General features: G+C 40.1%; 1 protein-coding gene across 1 annotated transcript in view; it reads left to right on the top strand.

The window, feature by feature from the left end:
* The first annotated feature begins 891 nt into the window (after positions 1-891).
* The window catches only part of Grxcr1 (glutaredoxin and cysteine rich domain containing 1), a 113,972-nt gene continuing 91,793 nt past the window's right edge, over positions 892-23,070 (top strand). Inside the window, exon 1 of the mRNA XM_004658674.2 lies at positions 892-1,281. Within this exon, the coding sequence (XP_004658731.2) occupies positions 892-1,281 (390 nt within the window). The remainder of the gene's footprint in view (positions 1,282-23,070) is intronic.

The raw sequence follows: 23,070 nt of genomic DNA, 5'->3' as shown, positions 1-23,070 counted from the left end.
AGAAAATACCCTGAGCAGAGTGCAAGGAGGACCCAGCTCTATGCAAGAGAGACGGGATGACATATCTTCAGCGATGATCTCCTGGATTTCTTTGGCTGATCTGGCTGGCTTGGAGGATTTTCCATTCTTCTGTCCATGTTCCATGTTTCCCATCCAAACCCTGCCTGTCTCAGAGGGTACACCTTCTATTAGCAGAGGTGGGAACACGACCAGCCAGAGGTTCTCTCTTTTCATAGTCTGTTTCTAAGCAGAGCTGCTTGCACATGAAGATGTAGTTAAAAATTCACTTCATGCAGTGTTGATGGAGTCTAATTCACTGTTTCATATGGGCTGCTGTGTGGCAGGCGGGAAGCACACTCACTTTTGAAAGACCCCGTGGGGATCTTACCCATGGGGAGTAAAAGTGCAGATCAGCACTGTGAGAAGTCGATGACATTTCATGTCCTACACCCTTGGTTCCACATTTTATCTCTGACCTCTACTCTCTGCACAAAACACTGTAGAGATGTTTCTGCAAATATCTTTTCTAACCCTAACCACTGCCTTTGAAGGTCAAGTCTTTCTTTTCCTTACATCATACTAATTCTCTGTCTTATGGCATCACCTTCTTGCTCATGTCCTGTTAAAGAGTCCTCCGTGGTCATTTAATATTTAAAGGCTGGGATCATTTTTCAGGTTTTAGTTTAACGGTAACCATAGCACACACATGCATTCATTATTCATGGCGGAGACACTACATGTTCTTGAGAAGCTGCTGTCCTCTGGACATTCATGTCTAAGGAGGGCCACTGGCGCTGGAATCCAGCTGACAGAGCTATGTGGCAGGGGAAGGAAGTCGGACGCTAACAGTGGACTGGAATGATGTGAACTGTTGTGTGGGCGGACGTGACCATGCTAAAAAGGGACATGAAGCCAGACAGCGACAGGCCACGGAAAGTCCGGTTTCGGATTGCGTCGTCTCACAGTGGGCGAGTTCTGAAGGAGGTCTATGAGGACGGACCCCAGGCCGCCGGCTCTCTGGATTCTGAGTGTGCCAGTGTCTGTGGGCTAGATGGACTAAGTGATTTTGAGGGACAGCAAAATGGCCACATCGGATCATTGGAGGGAGATGGGCATGTGAAAGATCAGGATAACATGCTGGTACTAGCGAGGGCTGCCAGTGAGAAGGCTTTTGGTACAAGACGAGTGAACATTTTAAGCAAAAATGGTACAGTCAGAGGCGTCAAATACAAAGTGAGTGCTGGCCAGGCTCTTTTTAACAATTTGACCAAAGTGTTACAGGTAAGTCATTGTACTTTCCTGCCCTCAGCTGTGTTCTTTACTCACCATCTCAAAAACCTCTTGGTTCTCCAGGGTAGGGTGAATCTCTCTTCTTCATGACTCTTCCAGATTTCAGGAGACACTCTCCATCTGAGACAGTGTCTCCCAGCCACTGATTAAAAACAGGATCATTGTTCTTGGCCAACAAGATTGCTAAATTTCTAACATGCCAGTGGTCTTTTGCTCTCATGTGTGATGACTAAAACAATGTCTCTATTTCTTAATAATACAAAGGAGGCAGGGTGTAGTGTTTGAAGCATTTTGATAAAACTTAGAAGTTCATTTCTTCCTGTTCTATCATCCCTTTGACAGCATCTTTCATCATTTATATTTAAGCCAGAAAAGGCTGAGTGCTAGCATTCAGTGGAATTGGATTCAATGTGAAAGTTACAAAGGAGAACAAGAGCACTGGGGACTTTTCCAATTCTCAAGAATGGTGCAGATTTGGTCCAGAATTCATCTTTCCATTAATTTTGCCCCTAATAACTCTAGGGCAATACTTGAAAAAAAAAAAAACGCTTTTCTATGGAAGTATAGCTGAGATTCAGGCTTCATAGTGAACAGCTCTTAAAACATGATAGATCCTTCACACTAATATACAGATATATTATGCACACCCTGGGGCCTTTGGTAATGATCTAATGTTCAGGAAAGTGTTTAAAGTTGCCTGGAAGCATTGGTAAAATGAGTTTTCTTAAAAGACAATATTTTAGGAATAAGATTTATAATCATCATTATTAAAGTAGCAAACCCAGAGTTTTCACAGCAATTCTGCTTTGTATTACTCTCAATCTTTAAATAAAATGATTTCTCAGGATAAGTTATTTAATGTACCTATATTCTATAAGAATACAGTTGTGGCAGAGAGAAAGCTTCAGCAAAAGTTACTCTGATATACTTTATTTTAAAGGAAATATTTGAAAAGAGAATTTAAACAAACAACTTTAAGTATTAACTAAAAGGAAAACCCATGGTTATTTTCCTATATAAAAGTTACTCTTGAAAGATTTTACAGATTATAGGGGTTAGGATGGCCAGAGACTAATGACTATGGTCTACTAAACAGGGAACAATTTTGCATAAATTTCTAGACATAGGGTTATTACATTACAGATAACCTTCGTGGAATGAGTTTTACCCAATCATTATTGTCAATGGTGTAGACCAAGATTCTTTATAACAATTAAGTTTAAAAATGTTTGCATTTGTTATGGTTAACTCAGCTTGTTATGTTTTGAGTTGTTTATAAAACTATGTGTTAGTTTTAGTACTATGACTTGCACTTACTGTTCAAATCTCAGAAAGCTGTTATGTATGAATAACTATGCAAGATCTTCAAAACCTGCAAGAGAGAAACTGCCCTCCCTTTATCCTGATAATGCTATAAATCCACAAGTAAGAAGTAAATTCCCAAGTTAAATTTTTAATACTTGCATATTTTTCTATGTATAATTTGGGTCAAATATTTTATGATAAAAATTCCAAAAAAGTGGTCTTTGGTAATCATTTAATCCCATTCCATTTATCCCAGCATTTGATAAAGAGATAATTATCACTGGCAAAGGCATCCCCAAATCCTCCATAGTTAATTACTTTTTATTTCTTGATAATATGGGTAATCAGCATTTAGTAGGCAATCGCAAAGTTTGGTCATGATCTTTAGTTTCTTTATCATCATCATCATCATGAACAGAGTTGCCATGAAATGAATGTCCTCTGATCTCTCTAGGACAACACGTAGGTTAAAAGAGCTCTGCTGCTTGGAACAGGGCTGCTGGTGGCACTGTTCAAAGAAGCCTTACCGACATCACTGTGAGCACATCAGTTCTCAGTTGAGCAATAAAAGCCACTCAGCATCATGTAGAGAACTGACTCAACTACTTTCCACTTGCTAAATGATGTTCCTGTCCTAAGAGTAACCAAGACCTTAGGGGTTCCTCTGGGCTTCTCCCAATTTGGTAGCCCAGAAGTGCTAGAGGCTCAAATTGGAAGTTACGTAATTACTCCCAAACTCACTACCAGGTGTGGATCTTTATTTTGAAAGAACTTCTATGACATGTTTCTAGGCCACAATTAGAACTAAAGATCTTTCCCTGGATCTGGGATCTTTATATCTCTTGCAGAATAAGTAGCTAATTTGGTACATGTAACTATTTTCTAACTTCTATCTGGAAGGAAAAAAGTGAGTAGTCAGAATCTCAGACATCCCATTAAGGTTTCAATCCTGGCTGATCTTATTGAACAGGGAACTGTGATTGAAGAAACAGACCTATCTTCCTGCTTACACTAAAGCATTCAACTTGAAACTTGAAACTTGAGGGGAAGTCCTAAGTGTAAATAAAATCTTTCAAAGTCCCCATAAATCACTTCACTTCCTCTCTGGCAGCTTTATAGTTACTTATGTTTCTTAAAATTTTGTCACCTACTTTCTAGAAACTTCCACTTTTTTTGAACTTCTTGGTGGTACTTATTGAGAAAGTTGACTATAAAGTGGATGTCTGAACCAATTTCCATTATAGTTGTTAATGTATTTATCCCATAGAATTCTGGATAATGGAAGTTACACAGTACTAACTAAGGTGAAGATGAAATGGCTACATTCTTCCATGGGTGGGCTCAGTAGAGGGTGACTTGTGGGTGAACCCCAAAAGGGTCTCCAGCTCGTCTAGATTATGGTTCTTCACATGCCTGAGGCTGGTTTTTCTTCTTCCTCCAGAGATCCCAGGAAAACAGGGCTCTGGAGAGGCTGATTGGGAAATCTGAGTGCCTGTAATCTAGTTGTGGCCTAGAAACATGTAATAGAAATTCTTTCAAACTAAAGTTTGAAGTATGCTTTCACTAGAAGCTTTTTATCCTTACGTGTATCAAAGTTTGGAAACCTTTCATCTACAGTGTAACAAAAGGGAAACCCACTCAGTTTCCTGGGGTAAAATGAAATTCCTTAGTGTTCCTTACTCCATGAATATTGAATGAGGAAAATGAAGCAGCTCTGCCTGGATGTACTATTCTGTTCAGGGTGAGATCTCCAGGAGGCTCTTACTGAGTAGAAGACCAGCCAGGGATCCCCTGACAGCCATGTTTCCCATTTATAGGAGCTCTTCAGATATGACCATTTCACTCTAATGTGGGTGTTTGGCTTCAGTACTCAAAGTTTCACTTTGAGGCTCTTTCTATGTAGATAAGTGATTTGGATTTGTTTTATTCCTTATTATTATAGAAGAATTCTGTTATTTCTGCCTTCTTAAAATTAAGCACATGCAAAGTAAACTACAATGCCACTGCACAGAACATAGCTGTCATTACTATTTGCTTGATGGAATTTGAAATATACCTTTCTCTCAGCTGAACTGTATTTCTAAAGTCTCCTAGTGTGGGACAATGATGCAGACAGTTAAGGTTGTTCATGCTTATTAGTTTACTGTTACATTTCAGTCAGATATCATTTTTTGACTTTACCCTCACATGATCTGAACGTACTGTTAGAAATATCTATTGTAGTCTTTGTAATTTTAATTTCCTCTTAGGCAAATTTAAAATTATTTGAGAAAATAGATTCAAAGAAGGAAAATAATTATGACATATAGTATAACATAATAAAATATTATATAATAACACATAATATTACATGTATATATGTATCTGTTCATATGTATGCATGCATATTTCTAGCTAGTGTGGTTGTACTCATTAGCATTCTAACATTTTTAAGAGCAAATATAATAGTTGGCAAAATAATTTGCCTTTTAAAATTATTTATTTACTTGCAAGCAGAGAGAGAAGGTGGGGGAGAGAGAGGGAGAGAATAGGTGCACCAGGGCCTCTAGCTTCTGCAAACAAACTCCATATGTATGTGCATATGGCTTTACATGGGTACTGGGAAATCAAACCTGGGTTGTTAGGCTTTACAGGCAAGTACCTTAGCCACTGAGCCATCTCCCTAGCCCCTAATTTGTATTTTTAACAAGGTTTTTGCATATATTACTTTATTATCCTTAAAAATTTATCAAAGAAATAAAATTATTATTGTAAAAGTTATTATAATAACTTTTAAAATTATCATGTACACTTTTGGTGATGATTTTTGAAAATTATTATTATTATGCATGCTTTTGGTTAGTGTCATAGATGTATCTGGTTGAAAGCTAAAATTAAAACTCTGACTTTATTGTTCTGGTTTTTGTAAAAGTGTAATAAAAAGGCCCAGACATAGAAGTTCAATACAATTGGGAATACAAATATTTATTAAACAAATATATTGTGCTTTGATACAGTCTAGTCTTTTGGAAGGTCAACATTTGGTTGACAGGTTTTAAATTTTACCATTTGTTTCATATCCGGTCTTCATCTGGGGAAGTCTACAGAGCTAGAAAGCATTCATTCAGTTTTCAACAGTGGGTTACAATTATCAAAGCCATCATTTCTATGTTATTTGGTTAAGTTGGCATGAGATTGCATGGTTGACCATAGAAGAGGATGGCCCGTTTGCCCCAGTCAAGACTACTGTCTCAGGAGAGATGGTGGACAAGGAATTTCTGAAAGTACTTCTTACCCATCTTTGATTAAGTGAGCATAGGTCTGAGGGCAGAGCAGTATTCCAGGGAGAGCAAGGTTGCCCTCTTGGTGACTCCTTGCTACTGATGGATTATTTGTAGGACTCTGTAACAACAACAGCAATTAACATTAATTCCTGAATGCCAGTCACTGTTCACATTACTTATGTGTAACTGGCATTTCAGAAACCATGTGGGGTGTTATTGTTATTAATAAGTTAATTATTTTAAGGACTCATGTTCTGTATAAGAAATAACAACTTACAGAATTTTAAATATTTATCCAGAGAATTTTTTTTTGTAGTTTTCTAGAAAAATCAATATCCTCAATGGAAATACTTCCTTTTTAGTTATGAGGGAGTGGGCAAAAACTCTAGGCCTTTTGGTTCAATTCTAAATGATTTAGGAAACTCAAAAATCAGTTGACTTATCCAAAGCCTAGGAAAAACAAAGGACCAAAGATCAGCTGATGCTACTCATATATTATTTATGCACACTTTAAAGGATTATAGAGTTATAGACAGTCCTTAGAGCCCAACGATCAGCTTGTGCTCCTCTTGCTCACAACACTAGGCACTCATTAGGACCTCAACAAATGTTACTCATGTCCAAAATTTGGGAAAAGAAGCAGGAAAATCCTTATTTTTCTGGCTCCTTTTGATAATTGTTGGAAATTATTCTGTCTAGTTTTTGATAAGTGTCCTTTAAGTTAATGAATTAAGTGACATTCCATTAGTGGTAATTTCCCTCTGTTTTTTTCTTTTTTTTTTAATTTGGAGATTTTTGTTTGTAAAGTATTGCTAGCTTGCTCCATCCATTCCTTCTTTGTGGATTCTATTCAGCATTCCTCTAATTAATTTTTACTAATTTACAGTTTATTGCATACCAACTATGATTCATGGGATATTAGGTAGTGTACTGTGAATGACTGTGCAAATCGGTTCCTGAAGGAATTTGGCTACACATTTGACTTTATTTCCCATTGCCAAAGAATTCTCTCTTTCTTTGTTGGCTTAATATAGTGTACTACTCATTCCTCATTTCATGACTGTTTATATTGTTCTCCATTTTATCTTCTCTTAGTAGACCATCACTTTACCTGTTTCTTTCTTCCTTTTTATTGCTTTCTTTCTAATTTTGCTGTCTCTCAAAAGGGCCAAAACCTGAAGATTTATCTGTATAATTAATGACTCTTATTCTTGATCCCAAAAGTCTCCAGAAGTAAACAGCTAGTAATTGTCCAGGAGAGCTGATTTACCCACTTTCCATGAATCTTGTTGAAACTTTCTTTAGCTTCACGAATGTCACTCACATTTCTTGTATCATCACGACTTTTTAAATTTGTGCAATTTTGGTTTTAATTACATGAGCTTAATCTTATGGATCTGTCTGAACTCTGACTTTAGAGCAGCATGCTGAGCAAACTCACGGACTCTGCAAGATGAAGAGCAACTTTACCATAAATTCTTCCAGGCAGCATGCAGTTACCTTGTAATTAGGGGATTAGCATTTGTTTGTTCGAAACCTTACTTTTAAACTATCTTTATTCAAATATAATTCGTATATAATTAAATTCACCTATTTAAAGTGTACCATCCATCCATTAGTTTTGGAATATTTACAGAGTTTTAGATTATTTACAATCAATTTAAGGATATTTTCACCATCAAAAACAAGAAAATCTGTAAATAGAGTCATTCCTCACTTCTCTTCCTATATACCCCCTAAAACCTCCCACAGCTCCAGGAAGCCACTTTTCTCCTATCTCTATTATTTTGCCTGTTATTGTCATTAAAGAAAAAAACAACTTCTATCCAACTGTAATTATATATGTCCTTTGACTCACATAGCCCTATTCTCTGATTCTTTCTAATCATCAGTGACAGGTAGCTATTCTAGTCTCTCTTTTGGTAAGATCAATATTCTTATATTCCACACATGAGTGAGCTCATGTGGTACTTGTCTTTGTGGGCTTGGTGAATTTTCACTTAACATGATGTTGTTCAGTTTTATCTATGTTGTTGTAACTGATAAGATTTCATTTTGTTATGGTGGAATAGTGTTCTGTTTCTAATATAGACCACTTTTCTGTATTCATTCATCCACTAATGGAAACTTAGGTTGATTCTATGGTCTGGCTATTGTGAATAGTGCTGGAACAAACAGAGGAATGTAGCTATCTCTTTGCCTGGGATATCTGAGAATGTGCATTTTATAGCTGCTGAATGTTACCTATATATGCATGTATGGCCTAGAGCATAGCTTTAGTCTGTTTCTTTTTGAACTGTGTGTCTGCCTCGTCTGGCCATTGCTGAAGGTGAGCTGTCAAAGGTCTTTACCATAATCCCATTGTGGGCCATCCCTTCCTTCAGATCTATCCACATTTGCTTTATTTTTCCAGGGCTCAGATTTTGGGTGTGTATCTATTTAGAATTGTTATCCTGTTGCTGAATTTACTCCCATATTATGATATGATGATCTTAATTATCTCTTTTGACAGTTTTCATATTAAAGCCCATTTTCCCTGATATAAGTACAGCTTCTCTTGTCTTATTTTATTTTTTTAATTTGCATGGAATGTCCTTTTTCTGTCTCTTCATCTTCAACTTATGTATATCTTTGCAGGTAAGGTGAATTTCTTGTATGCAGAAACTAGTTGAGATTTTTTTCTTTAAAAAAAATCTATTCAGCCTCTTTATGTGTTTTAATTGGAGAACTTAATCCATTATAGCCAGAGCAATTATGGACACATAAGAATATACAACTGCCATTTCGTTTATTATTTTTGAATGGTTCTATGAATTCCTTCTGTCTTACTCTTTTTCTTTGTGATGGTACACTTTCCCTTTATCTGTAAATGTTCATTCATTATGAATTTACTGCAGGCTTTTGCTCAGTAGTTACTATGAGGCTTTCCCAAAATATCTTACAATTACAAGGTATTTAAGTCTGATAGCATCTTAACTTTGATCATTAAGAATTCTGTATTTTTTTCTATTGCCTTTCTACATTGAATTTTTGAGGTTATATATAATTTTTATAACTTTTTTATCTTACATATTGATTAGGAAGTTATGATTGTTTTTAATTATATTGGCTTTTGACCATCATGTAAGTGATGTTATAACTGATTTCATAAATTATAAGTGATTTTCATACCAGTATTATAGTATTAGAGGATTCTATGTTTGACTCAATACTTACTTAGATGAGGGGGATTTATACTTTCAGATGTCCTCATTACCCATCAACATCCTTTTCTTTTAGCTTGAAGGACTCCTTCAAGCATTTCTTACAAGAGAAGCCTAACAATGTCCTCTCAGTTTTAGTTGTCTGAGAAGTCTTTATCTGTCCTTTATGTGTGAATGATACCTCCTATGGCTACAGCAGTCTTGTTTGGCAGGTTTATTTTTTTCCCTTCAGTACTTTGAAAATATGATCCTATTTTGCTTTCCTGTAGTGTATTTTCTGAGAAGTCTGGTGCTAGAAATATTGGCATTTTGCTTCTTTAATTTTTGCTATTTGTAGGATCTCTTGGTCTTTGATCTTTGACAGCTCAACTGTAATAAAACTTGTGGTAATTTTGGTTGCATTAAATGTCACTGATGTCCTTTGCCTTTCTTGTACCTCATATTGATATTTTTCCTTCATGTTTAGAAAGTTTCATGCTGTTTCTTCTTTAAATAAGCCTTCTATTCAGTTCTTTATTCTATCTTGAATTCTGTTGATGTGTACATTTGCTCTTTAGAATCTATACCATAAATTTCTTAAGCATTCTTCATTCCTTTTCATGCCTTTTTCTCTCCCCCTCCCCCTCTGCCCCCGACTGGATAATTTCAAATGTTTGGGTTGCAACCAGCCGGCCCATCCAGAATCCCAGGCTAGACTAACTAGTAAAAGTTTTTCGCCACCAAAGAACACCTGCAAATGTCTGAAGAGGCTATCATCTCATCCACAGAAGGATACAGGGATTATGAAAAACCAGAGAAGCACGACCCTGCCAAAAGAAACTCATACATCTCCAGAAACAGACCAAGAAGAAAAGGAGATCTATGAAATGACTGACAAAGACTTCAGAATAATCCTCTTAAAGAAGTTCAGGGAATTACAAGAGCATACAGATAAAAGATTAAGTGAAATTTGGGAAATAATTCATGAACAGCATGAGATGTTTGACAGAGAAATAAAAGTTAACCACTTCAAAATTAAAATCCTAGAGGTAAAGAACACAATAGCTGAGCTGGTAAATTCAACAACAGGCTTCAACAAAAGACTTGATAAGGCTGAAGGAAGAATCAGTGACCTTGAAGACTGGACATATGTCACCAGACTTTAAAAAGGCATTGGAACAGCAGGGCAAGACATACTCTCTTGGATGGCTTGTTCATGCTGGTAGAGTTTCAGATATTTTATCTGTAACTCAGTATATTAATTTTAGAAACAATTAATATAAACATTTAATAGTCTGTAAAATGAAACACTCCATAAACATATCAATGTCCCAGTCATGATTTCCTAGAAGGGATTTTAGTTCTTAATTGTGGACTGAATAAAATGTTATGCAGAAAATTTTAAGGAAGAAACATTTTATTAATGTGCATAAATATACTTGAGATTTGAGTCCGTTTTTTTCATTATTTTTTTCTAATATTTTATCATCTTACTTAATTGATGACAAATTATACCTTATAATATTTCATCAGAAGGGAAAAATACATGTATTTTTCTCCTATAAAGTTAATAAATAATAATAGCATTTGTTTCTTCATTGACTCCTAAGTAACAGATATAAATTGGTAAAAAATTAATTAATCCCTTATACCTTGTGTGAACTTAATGGTTTGTAACTAAAGATCCTTCCTTATATTAAAAAAAAAAAAAAAAACTTTTAGAAGCTTGACTCATTCACAAAGAGGATGGTATAGTCAAGGACTGTGTGTTGAGTACCCAAAGATATTTTTGTTCAAAGAGAAGTGGTAATCTTTTTTTCTATTACAGGTTGACAGAAAAAGAATAGAAAGAGACTCAGAGTATCTAACTAGGTAGCCATTAATTGAAGATAATCTTTCCTAGGAAGGTCAGAAGAGCTAGATGACCTTTGGCCTCAGGGCATGTGATGAATCTTGTGATTTGGGGTGGGGGTCAATAAATGGAGTCATGGAGAGTCCCAGAACCAGACAATGCTGCAGAGCAGCCGTCCTGATTTGCATATTGCCCTAGTGTGAAGCCAGAGTCACCTGTGCTTTCACCTCCTTTGGTATCTGCTGGCACATGCTGAGGCGAGCATCTTCGGTCTATCACATAAACCCCACGGTGGCCTACCAAATGACCTTACACTGAAACTTCTGAAACTCTGAGACAAAGAAACCTTTTCTTCTTTAAATTGTCTTTCTCAGGTAGTTTGTTGTTGTTGTTGTCACAGCATCAGGATTACCAACATATAAAAACTATGGAGCTGTTGCTGTGATGACACATGGAGGTGTGGTTTAGAAACCTTTGGCATTGCTTTGCAGAAGAAGCTTGGGCGAGGGCGCAGATGTGGGCTAGAGGACCTCTAGAGAGCGGAGAGTTCAGTGAATGCTTCATGGATGATCCTGGTGTGAGAGCTGAGGCTCAAATGCCAATAGGAATAGAGATAGGACAGACCTCGCTCATGAGGTTTCAGATGGGAACACCTTTGGGAACTGGAATAGAGGTCATTCATACAGTATTTGGGCAAATAATTTTCCTATGTTTTTCTTAGACTCAGAGACTTTGTGTGGCATTGAATTTATGTGTTAAGGGACACATAATGTGGTAGAAGAAATTTCAAATCATTCAGTGGGTGGTATAGATATTGTTGGCAGCTTTTTATCCCGACTGAGTGAGAATGAGGATGGAAAAGCAGAGTGGAAAGATTTGAAAAACTTCTAATTTGGCAAGAAAAGAATGTCTAAAGTTAAGGCCAAGGAAAGCATGGTGGCTTAAAAGAGTATAATATTAAAAAGAAGTCCAACTACTTTGCTTGGGGACAAATGATCTTTGTGGATATCTTACAAATTGATCAAGTCTCACCCATCATAGATTCAAGTATATAAATGTGGAAATGTACTTGAAAGACTTCACTCTAAGAAGATACCTCCAGAGCACCTTGGTTGCCAAGAGTCATCTAGAAAGTTATTTTCTCAGTATTTTTTTTTTTAAATGATGCTTCACTGTCTAGACAATTGGAGGCTACCACCACAGCCATTGGTCAGGTGAGCCAGCCACTGATCAAGCTGGGAAGAGATCTTAGCATCATTCATGTATTGTTGATTTTTAAAATTATTATTATTAACAACATATTTTCTATGGATAGATCATGTGTTGGTACCCTCTTTTCCCTTGTCCCTGCCCCCATTCTGGTGAGGGCCTCTCCTAAGTGGGGTTGCAGGTATTCCCTTATGGGGTTGTGGGTTATGTGTTGTGGGAGCAGCAGTCAGTTTTGGAGAGGAAGGAATGCCTCTGGGCATGACATCCCAACCTGTGGCTCTTACAATCTTTCTGGTCCCTCATCCACAAAATTCCTGGAGCTGCATTGGGTGTGCTTTAAGTCTACTTCAGTGATGAACTCTTAGGAGCCTCTGGATTTCACTTTGGTAAGTATCGAGTAAACTCAGGGTCTGTCTCCTACACCCTGGTGCTTTTTATTTTTTGGGTTTTTGAGGCAGGACCTCACTCTAGTCCAGGCTGACCTGGAATTAACTACGTAGTTTCAAGGTGGCCTTGAACTCATGGCGATCCTCCTACCTCTGCCTCCCCAGTGCTGGGATTAAAGGCATGTGCCACCATGCCTGGCTTTGTTGCTTATTTTTACATGCACACCAAGTGCAAAGATTTTGGGGTGGAAGACACTTCTATAAGGCCTAGGCAGAAGAAGGCCATGTGTGGCAGCATCAGGATCCCTATAGGTAGCCACTGAAAAGTTGATACGTATAGGAGTGAGAGTGAAGCCTGGGCTCCCATGAAATGTCAGGAAGTTAGAGCTTCCAGGAACATGGAATGTCTGCCATAGGAGGTTGCAGGTACATAATGGAGTCAGCCAATTAAGTGGCCTCATGATCTGCACTCAGAAAGTCCAGAGTAGAGTTGCCCAAGCCATTTGAAGCTCACACCATGCTATCATGTGCCCCAGATACTGGACATGGCACTTATGGGATTTAATGTTTGCTCTTCTGGATGTTTTAACGTGTTATTATATTTATTAGTTAATTAATTAATTTGCATGTAGAGAAAGAGAAGGAGAATGGGCATGCCAGAGCCTCTAGACACTGCAAATGAACTCCAGATGCATGTGCCACTTTGTGCATCTGTCTTTATGTGGGTACTGGGGAATCAAACCTGCATTGTTAGGCTTTTCAGGCAAGCACCTTAATAACAGGCATCTCTATATCTCTCCTTAGGAAATTTTAAAGAAAAATTTTAATCTTTATTTATTTATTTGAGAGAGAGAGAGAGAGAGAGAGAGAGAGAGAGAGAGAGAGAGAGAGAGAGAGACTGGGCATGCCAGGACCCCTAGCTGCTGCAAATGAACTCCAGATGCATGAATCACCTTGTGCATCTGGCTTATATGCATCCTGGGGAATCACACCTGGGTCCTTTGGCTTTACAGGAAAGTACCTTAGCCACTAAGCCATCTCTCCAGCTTTATTCTGGATATTAAAAAAGACTGTTTTAATTTATTTATTAGCCAGCACAGACAGGGAGAGTGAAAGAGACAAAGAAAGAAAGAGAGACAGAATGGGTGGACCAGGGTCTCTTGCAGCTACAAATGAACTCCAGTCCCATGTACAACTTTGTACATCGGCTTTGCACTGTTACTGAGGAATTGAACCCAGGTTGGCAGGCTTTTCAAGCAAGCACTTTTAACTGCTGATCCATCTCACCAGCCCTGGGTTTGGTTTTTACTTTAGTCTTACCCTCCTGTCTATATTTCCATTCTTCCCCTTAGGAATGGGAATGTTTGCCCCATGCCATTGCATATTGGAAGTATAGAATCTGCTTTCTGATTTTCTTTTCTTAATTAATTAATTGTTTTATTTAGTTTTAATTTTTTAAATGAGAGAGAGAGAGAGAACTGGTGTGTCAAAGCTTCAGCCACTCAAATCAAACTCCAGACACTTTTGTCACCTAGTGAGCATGTTCAACCTGTGCTTGCAACATCTTTGAGGTTTTGGCTTATATGGGATCTGGAGAGTTGAACATGGGTCCTTAGGCTTTGCAGGCAAACGCCATAACCACTAAGCCATCTCTACAGCCATCTGGTTTGTCTGTGGATATAGGGATTTCCTATGTAGCCAGGCTGGGTCTTGATTTATTTTGTAACCCAAGCTGACCTTGCAGTCACAGTCCTCCGGCGTCAGCCTCCCAAAGCTGAGATTACAATCATGCACTGAGCATGCCCAGGCTGATTTTTGATTTTTCTCCGGGGATCACATCTAAGAGTTTCACTTGAGTATTAATGGAGATCTTGGACCTGAGCTTTTGAGCAAAGGTGGAACTGTGCAGACTATGGAGATGGACTAAATACATTTTGCCACTTGCATTGTGAGATTAGCATATGACTTAGGGAATGAAAGAAAAATGTCATAGTTTGGGGGTAAAATGTCCTCAATGCACGAGATGCTGAAGAACTGGCCTCCGGTGGTGGTGGTGTTGGGAAGTGGTAGGAATATTAGCACATGTGGAGTTGGAGCCCACTTGGAGACAGTAGGTGAGATAGTTAATCTTTGGTTCTCAATTTGGCAGAATTTAGAATCGTCATAGAAACAAATATCTGTGGGATTTTTCTAGATTAGGTTAATTGGGGTAGGACCCATCCTGAATGTGAATGGTGTCATAATATGGTCTGGGGTCGCAGAATGAATAAAAAGTAGAAATCGAGCTGAGTGTCAGCGTCCATCACCCTGTGTTTCCTCACTGCGGACTGAATATAACTCGCTGCCACCACGCCTTCACCTCCACGATGGACAGTCACCTCAAACTGTAAGTTAAAATAAACCCTTCCTTCCTTAAGTTGCCTTTTTATCAGGTCACAGCAATGCCCATGCTATGCGAACTTGAACGATGCAGAACTCAAAGGTTATGGACTAATTTATTAGAAAGCTCAAGACATTCAGGTGGTGCTGAGGCAGCAGCTGTAATTGTTACAGAGATCAACACCACTGAGGAGAGACCTCCGGTGCTGCTCTGGGACAAGAGGAAAGGTGTCTCGAGGACAAATCTCTACCCATCAGAGGCTACATCCTGTGAAAATCCAAATCCGCTTGAGGGAAGGAAGCCTTCACAGAGAGGTTCTTTCTGGTCCAACACAAGTACTGAGCAAATGCTTTGCCAGGGTCAGCCGGCTGCAGCTGTGCTCCGAGGGATCCCAAGCTGGCAGCTGGCCAGGGAAGCATCATCCATGTGGTACTGGTTTTGGAGACATGAAAGATGCAAGACTAGGTGGTCGTGGGATAGTTCCTTACAGTCACAGGGAGCAGCCGAGGCCACGTAATATGTGGCAGGATTTAAGTGCCAGAATGAGGCCCTCAGGATGAACCCCAAGTTGCAATGGAGACCCCAGGATACTGGCGTATACCAGAACAACGGCACATCTGCAAATAAAAGCTGCCAGCTCAGAGTGGAGCTGTCCCAATAGACTATGACTGCTACGGGCAGCAAGGTTGGAGAGGCGGAGACATCTAAGCCTTTTGGAGTCTGGGTGATTCAACCAGGAGATCTCGATGCTATAAGATTTGGAGTTTGCCCTGCTGGATTTCAATCTTGATTTGGGCTGATTTTGCATTATGTCCCACACCTTCCTACCTTTTGCGTTTGGAGTGTTTACACTGTTCCTTTCTTTGTTAGGAGGAGGGTGTAGCTCGGTCTTTCATGTTGCAGGTGCTCAGTAAAAGAGCCTGAGTCTCAGGAGAGATTCTGTACTATGATCTTGAATTGTGTTGTACACGTTCAAGACTATGGGCATTTTGCCTTCTAAATGGCCATCTGTAGAGACAAGGGTGGGAGGTTGTGGCTTAAATATATTACGTTGAGTGTCAAGTTGACAAGGGGTGGACTTGTGATAGTTAATTGTTCTTTGTCAACTTGACAACAGTTAGAATCATCATGAAAATAAATACCTTGGCATATCTGTGAGGCATTCCTAAGTTAGGTTAAGTGAGGTGGAAAGACTCACTCTTTTTTAAAAAAATATTTTATTCAATTTTATTTATTTATTGAGAGCAACAGATAGAGAGAAAGAGGGAGAGAGAGAGAGTGAGAGAGAGAATGGGTGTGCCAGGGCCTTGAGCCACAGCAAACAAACTCCAGATGCATGTGCCCCCTTGTGCATCTGGCTAACGTGTGTCCTGAGGTGTCGAGCTTCGAACTGGAGTCCTTAGGCTTCACAGGCAAGCACTTAACTGCTAAGCCAGCCCAAGACTCACTCTTAACCATAGGTGAAACCATTCTATGGTCTTGGGTCCCGGGATGCTTAACAAGGAGAAAATGAGCTGAGTGGAATTCATCACTCTCTAGCTCCTCGCTGTGGACTGAATATGACAGCCGACGCCCGTCATGCCTGCCCCTCCATGTGAACTGTGACCTTGAACTACAAGATAAAATAAGCCCATTCTTTGCTTTCTGCTTGTCAGGTATTTGGTCACAACAAAAAGAAAGTTACTAAGATAGTAGGTAAATGACGCATGCACTTAACGTCTCCAGTCTGCCCTCCACCCATTTTTCTCTTGCTTTGCTCTCTGCCACCATGAGGTAAACCTCTTTATATATTCTATCCTGTGATGTCCTACCTCAACAGGAATCCAGGAGCAATGAAGATAAGTAACCACCGACCAAAACAACTGTGAGACAAAAAAAAAAAAAAAAAAAAAAGCTCCTCCTTTAAGTTGTTTTTTCCTCTCATTTCTTCTCCCATAGCAACCAAATGCTAAACAGTGCACCTACCTATCTCAAGACCCTTAAGGTCTTCAAAGCGCTCCTTTTGCCTCATGGTCACAGGCTTGGGGATTAAAACAAGGTGTCTCATCACTTAGGCTCCTGCCAGCCATTACTGATATTTTGCCAATTTTGTCCAGGAGACTATTAAATAGTTGGAGTCGACTAAATCATCATCCCCATGTTATTCACTCCTCTCTGGCAGCATGACACACTGCCACACCTTTGTCATCGCCGCTGAGGAGAACGCTCTTGCTTGGCCTTTCATACAGGGCTTTGCTTCGTGCTTTCCTTTGGCTGATGAGATATTGCTAAGTAGACATGGCAGAAGTAGAGGCTTAAAATGAGCAGGCACACCTTCCCGTTCCTCCATCACCATGAGAAACACAGCCTGGAAAGCCAATTATTTTTCTCAGAAGCACAAGAGACGCAAAGGCCCTGGATCCAACTGGCAGTTTGAAACAAACACCCCAGAGCTCAGCCTTGGCCAGCAACCCGATCTTCGGGCTCCTTAGAGAGTGATGCTCATGTGCACCACTGTTCCCTGGAGAATATATTTTTTAAAAATATTAATTATTTATTTATTTGCTTGAGAGAGGTAAATGGAGAGAAAGAGAAAATGGGTGCACCAGGGCCTCTAGTCACTGCACATGAACTCCAGACACATGTACCACCATGTGCATTGGCTTACGTGGGTAATGGTGAATTGAACCTGGGTCCTTAGACTTTGCAGATGAATGCCTTAACCATTAAACCATCTCTCCAGCCATTTTTTTAAAAAAAGTATTACTTTATTTATTTAAAAATATTTTGAGATTTGATTTTTTTGCTTATTTTAATTTATTTATTTGAGGGAAATAGACAGACAGAGAGAGAAAGAGGCAGAGAGAGAGAGAGAGAGAGAGAGAGAGAGAGAGAGAGAGAGAGAGAGCGAGCCTCCAGCCACTGCAAATAAACTCCAGATGCATGTGCCACTATGTGCATCTGGCTTACATGATCCTGGGGAATAGATCCTCGGACTGAGGTCTTTAGGTTTCACAGGCAAGTCCTTAACCATCAGCCCTGAGATTTGATTATTTTTGACTATAGCTGCATCTTTGTTCCTTATTGAGCCAGCATAGCATAGTTTGATAGTGGCAATTCATTAAATACCTGGGGAGTAAAAGGAGATTAAAAGAAATCACAAAACCTGTAATAAAAAAGGAAATGTACTTTAGTAACTATTAGAAATCAATAAAGTTAAAAGTGATTTTCCAGGAAGTAGAGTAAGACATATAAGGAAATGAGAGACAACTGATGCAGCAGTAATGTTGACGAAATCTCTACCAAGCCTCAGCAGACTCCACAGATCTCCCTTGTGAAGGTCATTAAGAATGACTGTTATGCATTACTCTGTGCGTGTGTGTCTGTATGTGTGGTATTCATGTTCATGGGTGGGTGCATGTGTGTGTATGTGTGTGTGTAAAGACCACTGGCCAATGTCAAGTGTCTTCCTCTATCACTTACCATCTTACTGTTTTTGTGAGACAGCGTCTGTCACTGAGTTTGGAAGTCATCTGTTCAGCTTGATCTAGTAATCCTCAATGAGTCTCTTGTTTTTGCTTCCCGAGTGCTAAGATTATAGACACATGCCAACTTGACTGGGATTTTGCATGGGTGCTGGGGATCTTAGCTCTGGTCCTCAAGCTTGTACAGAAAGCAGTTTACTCACTGAGTTATCTACCTGTCCTTGTACATTACCCTTATGATGCCAGAAATTTGCTCAGAAATGAATTCATTTGTCCTTAACTCCTCATATATCCTCGCTGTTATTTAATTGTATCTTGCTAAATGTCATGTGTTGGAAATACAATTCTTCAATGTAGCAGTGTTGGGGGACAGACCCTAATGGGGCTTGTTTGAATCATGAAGATGGCACCCTTATGAATGGATGAAGGTCTTTCTTGCTGAATTTGGTTATCTTTCATAGGCATTCACTTTGCTTTTCTCTCTTATGCATGCACAGTCTTTCCCCTTCCAAATCCATATAGTTTTCCTCCCTTGGCCCCTCCAAATGCATGTACTTTTCACAATACAAAATACATTTGATCTAGCCCAATAATCCCAAGGGCTTAACTCATTCTAGCATCAGCTGAAAGATCAAAAGTCTCACCTGAGACTCAAGCAAAAGTTCTTTCAGTGGTGAGCCCGATGAACCAAAACAAGTTGGCTACTTCTAAAACACAATGGTAGGACAGAAAAAAGACAACATTGCCATTCCAAATGCAGGCAAGGAGGAAGAGCAGAAAGAGGAAGAGCAATAAGATCCAAGTAGTTCCAAAACTCAAGAGAGCAGATGTTAAATTTTAAAGCTGAATGATGGTTTTTTGCTCCGTGCTCCATTCCCTAGCCACACTGGGGCACTTCTGCACCCACGACTCTGCTGTGATCAGTTCATGCCTCAGGTCTATTGGGTTAGAGAATCACACTAGGCCCCTTAGTTATAGCCCTGTGCCCAGGTTTTTTTTTTTATAAACACAGCTTGTCCTGTTATCCTCAACGAGTAAGAGATGGCCCAAGGCTGGAGGAACCTAAGTTCCATTACATTGAAAGAGAAAAAGTTAAAAATACAATGACGTTTTCGTAGTATCTTAAGGTAGCAATGGGTCATCCTTTAATGAATAGCAGTGCTGTTCTCTGGAGGAAGATGAATACCAGTCTACATCTGCTAGGCATGTATTTTGGGGAAATACACTTCTGTAAACCTTGCTTTCTTTACTGGTAAAGTGAGGACAATGATAGTAACTATTTCCTATGAAATAACAGCTACTGCAAATTAGTTTTGCCCAACATCTGGCACAATTATAGCTGCTAACGAATACCATTATTATTATTATCTGTCTCACAAACAAATGACGTAGGAGTCACTAAGCTCACTGCCGGGCTAGGAGGGTGCAAAGAGGAAGAAAGCAGGATTTTTGTCCCAAGGGACTCGGGTTTGCTCTTCTGAGAACTATCACGCAGGGTTCATGTAAAATATGATCAATATTCAGGAGCTGACTGGGGGGGGGCAGGGGCAGGACATCTGACCCAATTCTGTACATGGCGTTTACCCCCAGGCAGCATCATGTTAGTCTAAGGCCGTGGGGGAAGTCTGAGGCCACCCCTGAGAGGCCTCATGTCCCTGGAAGCTTTCTCGCCAGAACTCGCCTCTCTTTGGGAAGTCTCAGCTGCTACCTCTACACTTGGCTCAGCTCCTACCATGAGATGATCCTCTTTTTCTTATCTTGCCTGGGATCTGGACCTCGCTGGAGACCTTTGTTTTGGATCACCTGGCTCCCCCGTCCCGCTCGCACTACCTGGCCAACCTCTTTCCAGCCTGGCTGTAGCATACTTGGCTGCCCACCTGGGAGAGCAGCCAGCCACCCACGCACCGTGTGCCTGAATGTTCTTGCAGCACACCTGTTACCCTGAAAGTCTTGCTGGTGCCTTCTGGGTAGCAAGCAGAGTGAGTCCTCTTCTCCAGTGAGATCCTGCGTTGATTTCTCATGTCTTCTCATACCCGCCTGGGGACTGTTTTGGCTCTGGGGAAGTGCTCAGCCACCAGTCACAGAGGGCAAGCAGGACGAGACAAGGCTTAGAAGACGCAGATATTCATTCCACCATGTAAGAAGTTCAGTAGAGGTGGCTGCTGAGGCTGTTTGGTGGCTTGACAATGTGATAAATGACCCAGGCTGTTTTCACAGTTCTGCTCTGCGTCCTGCGCTTGTGTGTGACATGCTCTCAGGAAAAGTGCTCTGGTGTGAAGCCAGACCAGATCCACAGAAAGAGTCAAGTAGCCATTTTTTGTTTTGTTGTTGTTGTTGTTGTTTTTTGCAGGTGTAACTAATCAGCATGGGAAAGAAAATTCCCACAATTTCCCAGGTGAAATTGCCTTACAATTTATTCTCTTACAGTAGAGACGGCTCTTGCTGGCCCTAAGAAGAAGCTGGGAATAACCCAGCTCTGCCTTTATGGCAATGGTCTAAGCGACCAGGGAGGATGGTCTTGGAAAGAGCTATTGGAAAGCAACAGTGCTTGCCACACCAGGTCCAAGAACTCGGACACCTCTTAATGTTACTTTGTATCATTTGTCCCACAATAGGCCATGTGACTTGAATTACAAGAGTGCTTCAAAAGTGATCTGATCTTAGACCCTGTGCGTATATACCTTTTGCTTGCCCTAGTTTTCTTAGAGTTTTAATTTCTTTAAAACACGCTTTCAGTGTTTATTCCTTTTCATATGTAGTTGCCACCTACATTTTCCCAGGCCAAGAGCTCTTCTTTCTTTCTTTGTTTAAGTTTTTAGTTTTTCGAGGTAATGTCTCACTTGAGCTCAGGCTGACCTGGATTTCACCATGCAGTTTCAGGTGGCCTTGAACTCATGATGTTCCTCTCACCTCTGCTTCCCGAGTACTGGGACTAAAGGAGTGTGCCACCATGCTCAGCGAGCCTTTCTTTTTCTTTTCTCTTCTACATATTTTATTTATTTATTTATTTGAAAGAGAGGGAGAGGGGAAGAGAGAGAGAGAGAGAGAGAGAGAGATTAAGGCAGAGAGAGAGAACAGACACACCAGGGCCTCTGTCCACTGCAAAAGAACTCTAGACACATGTGCCATCTTGTGCATCTGGCTTATGTGGGTCCTGGGGAATCGAACCTGAGTCCTTTGGTTTTGTAGGCAAATGCCTTGACTGCTAAGCCCCAGAGCTTTTCAACTGGAAGGTTTAATTATCATGCCACTATAAATGCATAGACTTCAAGTGATGTTAAAGCTGGCAAGCATTATTATTATTATTACTATTATGTTTGGTGTGGTTTTTTTGAGGTAAGGTCTCATTCTAACCCTGGCTAGCCTAGAGTTCACTATGTAGTCTCAGGCTGGGCTCGAACTCACAGTGATCCTCCTACCTCTGCCTCTGAGTGCTGAGATTAAAGGCATGTTCCTATCCATTATTTTTTATTATTAACAAGCAACTGTAAAATGTATTCTAGTTGAAGTCCTCAGAAAAAAGTGGTACCTCCATGAAATATTCTATAAAGCTTAGTGACTGATTATATTATGATTAGATTACTGATTGCGGAGAGCTGAAATGTTGCAGGTCCAGGGCCAATTTATCTTGGGTTACCGTAGCCCCTTGAATGCATTGTCTGCCTCTGTGTGTGCGACTTAACATTCTTGTGACTAACTGGTAAATACCTTTGGGATGTATAAACACATTCCCAGCATCTACCAATCTAATGTTAGTAATGCCATCAAATAACATCGGGGCCTATAGCAGAGATTGCTCCACTTTGTTGTAACCTGTCTACATGTACTGTAAAAAAAGAAATGTCTTGGTTTATCACTTTTCTTTTTTAAATCACAAAACCTTAGTGACACTGGTACGATGTTGGAACATGGAATGTGAGTGCTGTGGCTTGAATGTGAAATGTGCCCTGTGTGTTCATCTGTTGGAATGCTTGGTCCCCAGCTGGGGGTTAGAACAGTATTGGGAAAGGTTAGGTGTTTAGAAGGCACAGCCTTCTTGAAGGAAGTGGATCACTGGGGGTGGGCCTTGAGGTTTCCCAGCCAGGCCTAACTTCCTGTTCCCTCTCCTTCCTTCTGGACTGTGGATCCCACGCCACCTGCTGGTCTCTTGGGGGGGGGGAGGGGAGGTTGCTGCTGTGATAGAACGTGTCCTCCTAAAACTGAGAGCCAGAATAAGCTATTTCCATCCTTAAACTGCTTGCTTCCTGTCACGTGGTTGGCCACGAACAGCAAAGTAGCTAACACAGTGATATTACCAAATCTGTGTTCCCAGACCACGGTGGCTCATTTTGGCAATGGAATACTTTATCCCTTAATCCCTTTGAGGTGGGATCTGTGATTGTTATGTTGACATGCAGGATATTACCATCTGTTTCACTTGTACTTATCTATATTATTCGTCTGTTCTATCTATAGTTGGATGTCAATTATATAATTAAAAACACAGGGCTGGAGAGATGGCTTAGAGATTAAGCACTTGCCTGTGAAGCCTAAGGACCCCGGTTCGAGGCTCGGTTCCCCAGGTCCCACGTTAGCCAGATGCACAAGGGGGCGCACACGTCTGGAGTTCGTTTGCAGAGGCTGGAAGCCCTGGTGTGCCCATTCTCTCTCTCTCTCTCTATCTGTCTTTCTCTCTGTGTCTGTTGCTCTCAAATAAATAAATAATTAAAAAAAAACACAATCAGCTTGGGAGAGGTATA

This window comes from Jaculus jaculus, chromosome 11, assembly GCF_020740685.1.
Source record: "Jaculus jaculus isolate mJacJac1 chromosome 11, mJacJac1.mat.Y.cur, whole genome shotgun sequence".
Taxonomy (NCBI): Eukaryota; Metazoa; Chordata; class Mammalia; order Rodentia; family Dipodidae; genus Jaculus; species Jaculus jaculus.
Note: the sequence above shows the minus strand (reverse complement) of the source record. Positions and strands in the feature narration are given on the sequence as shown.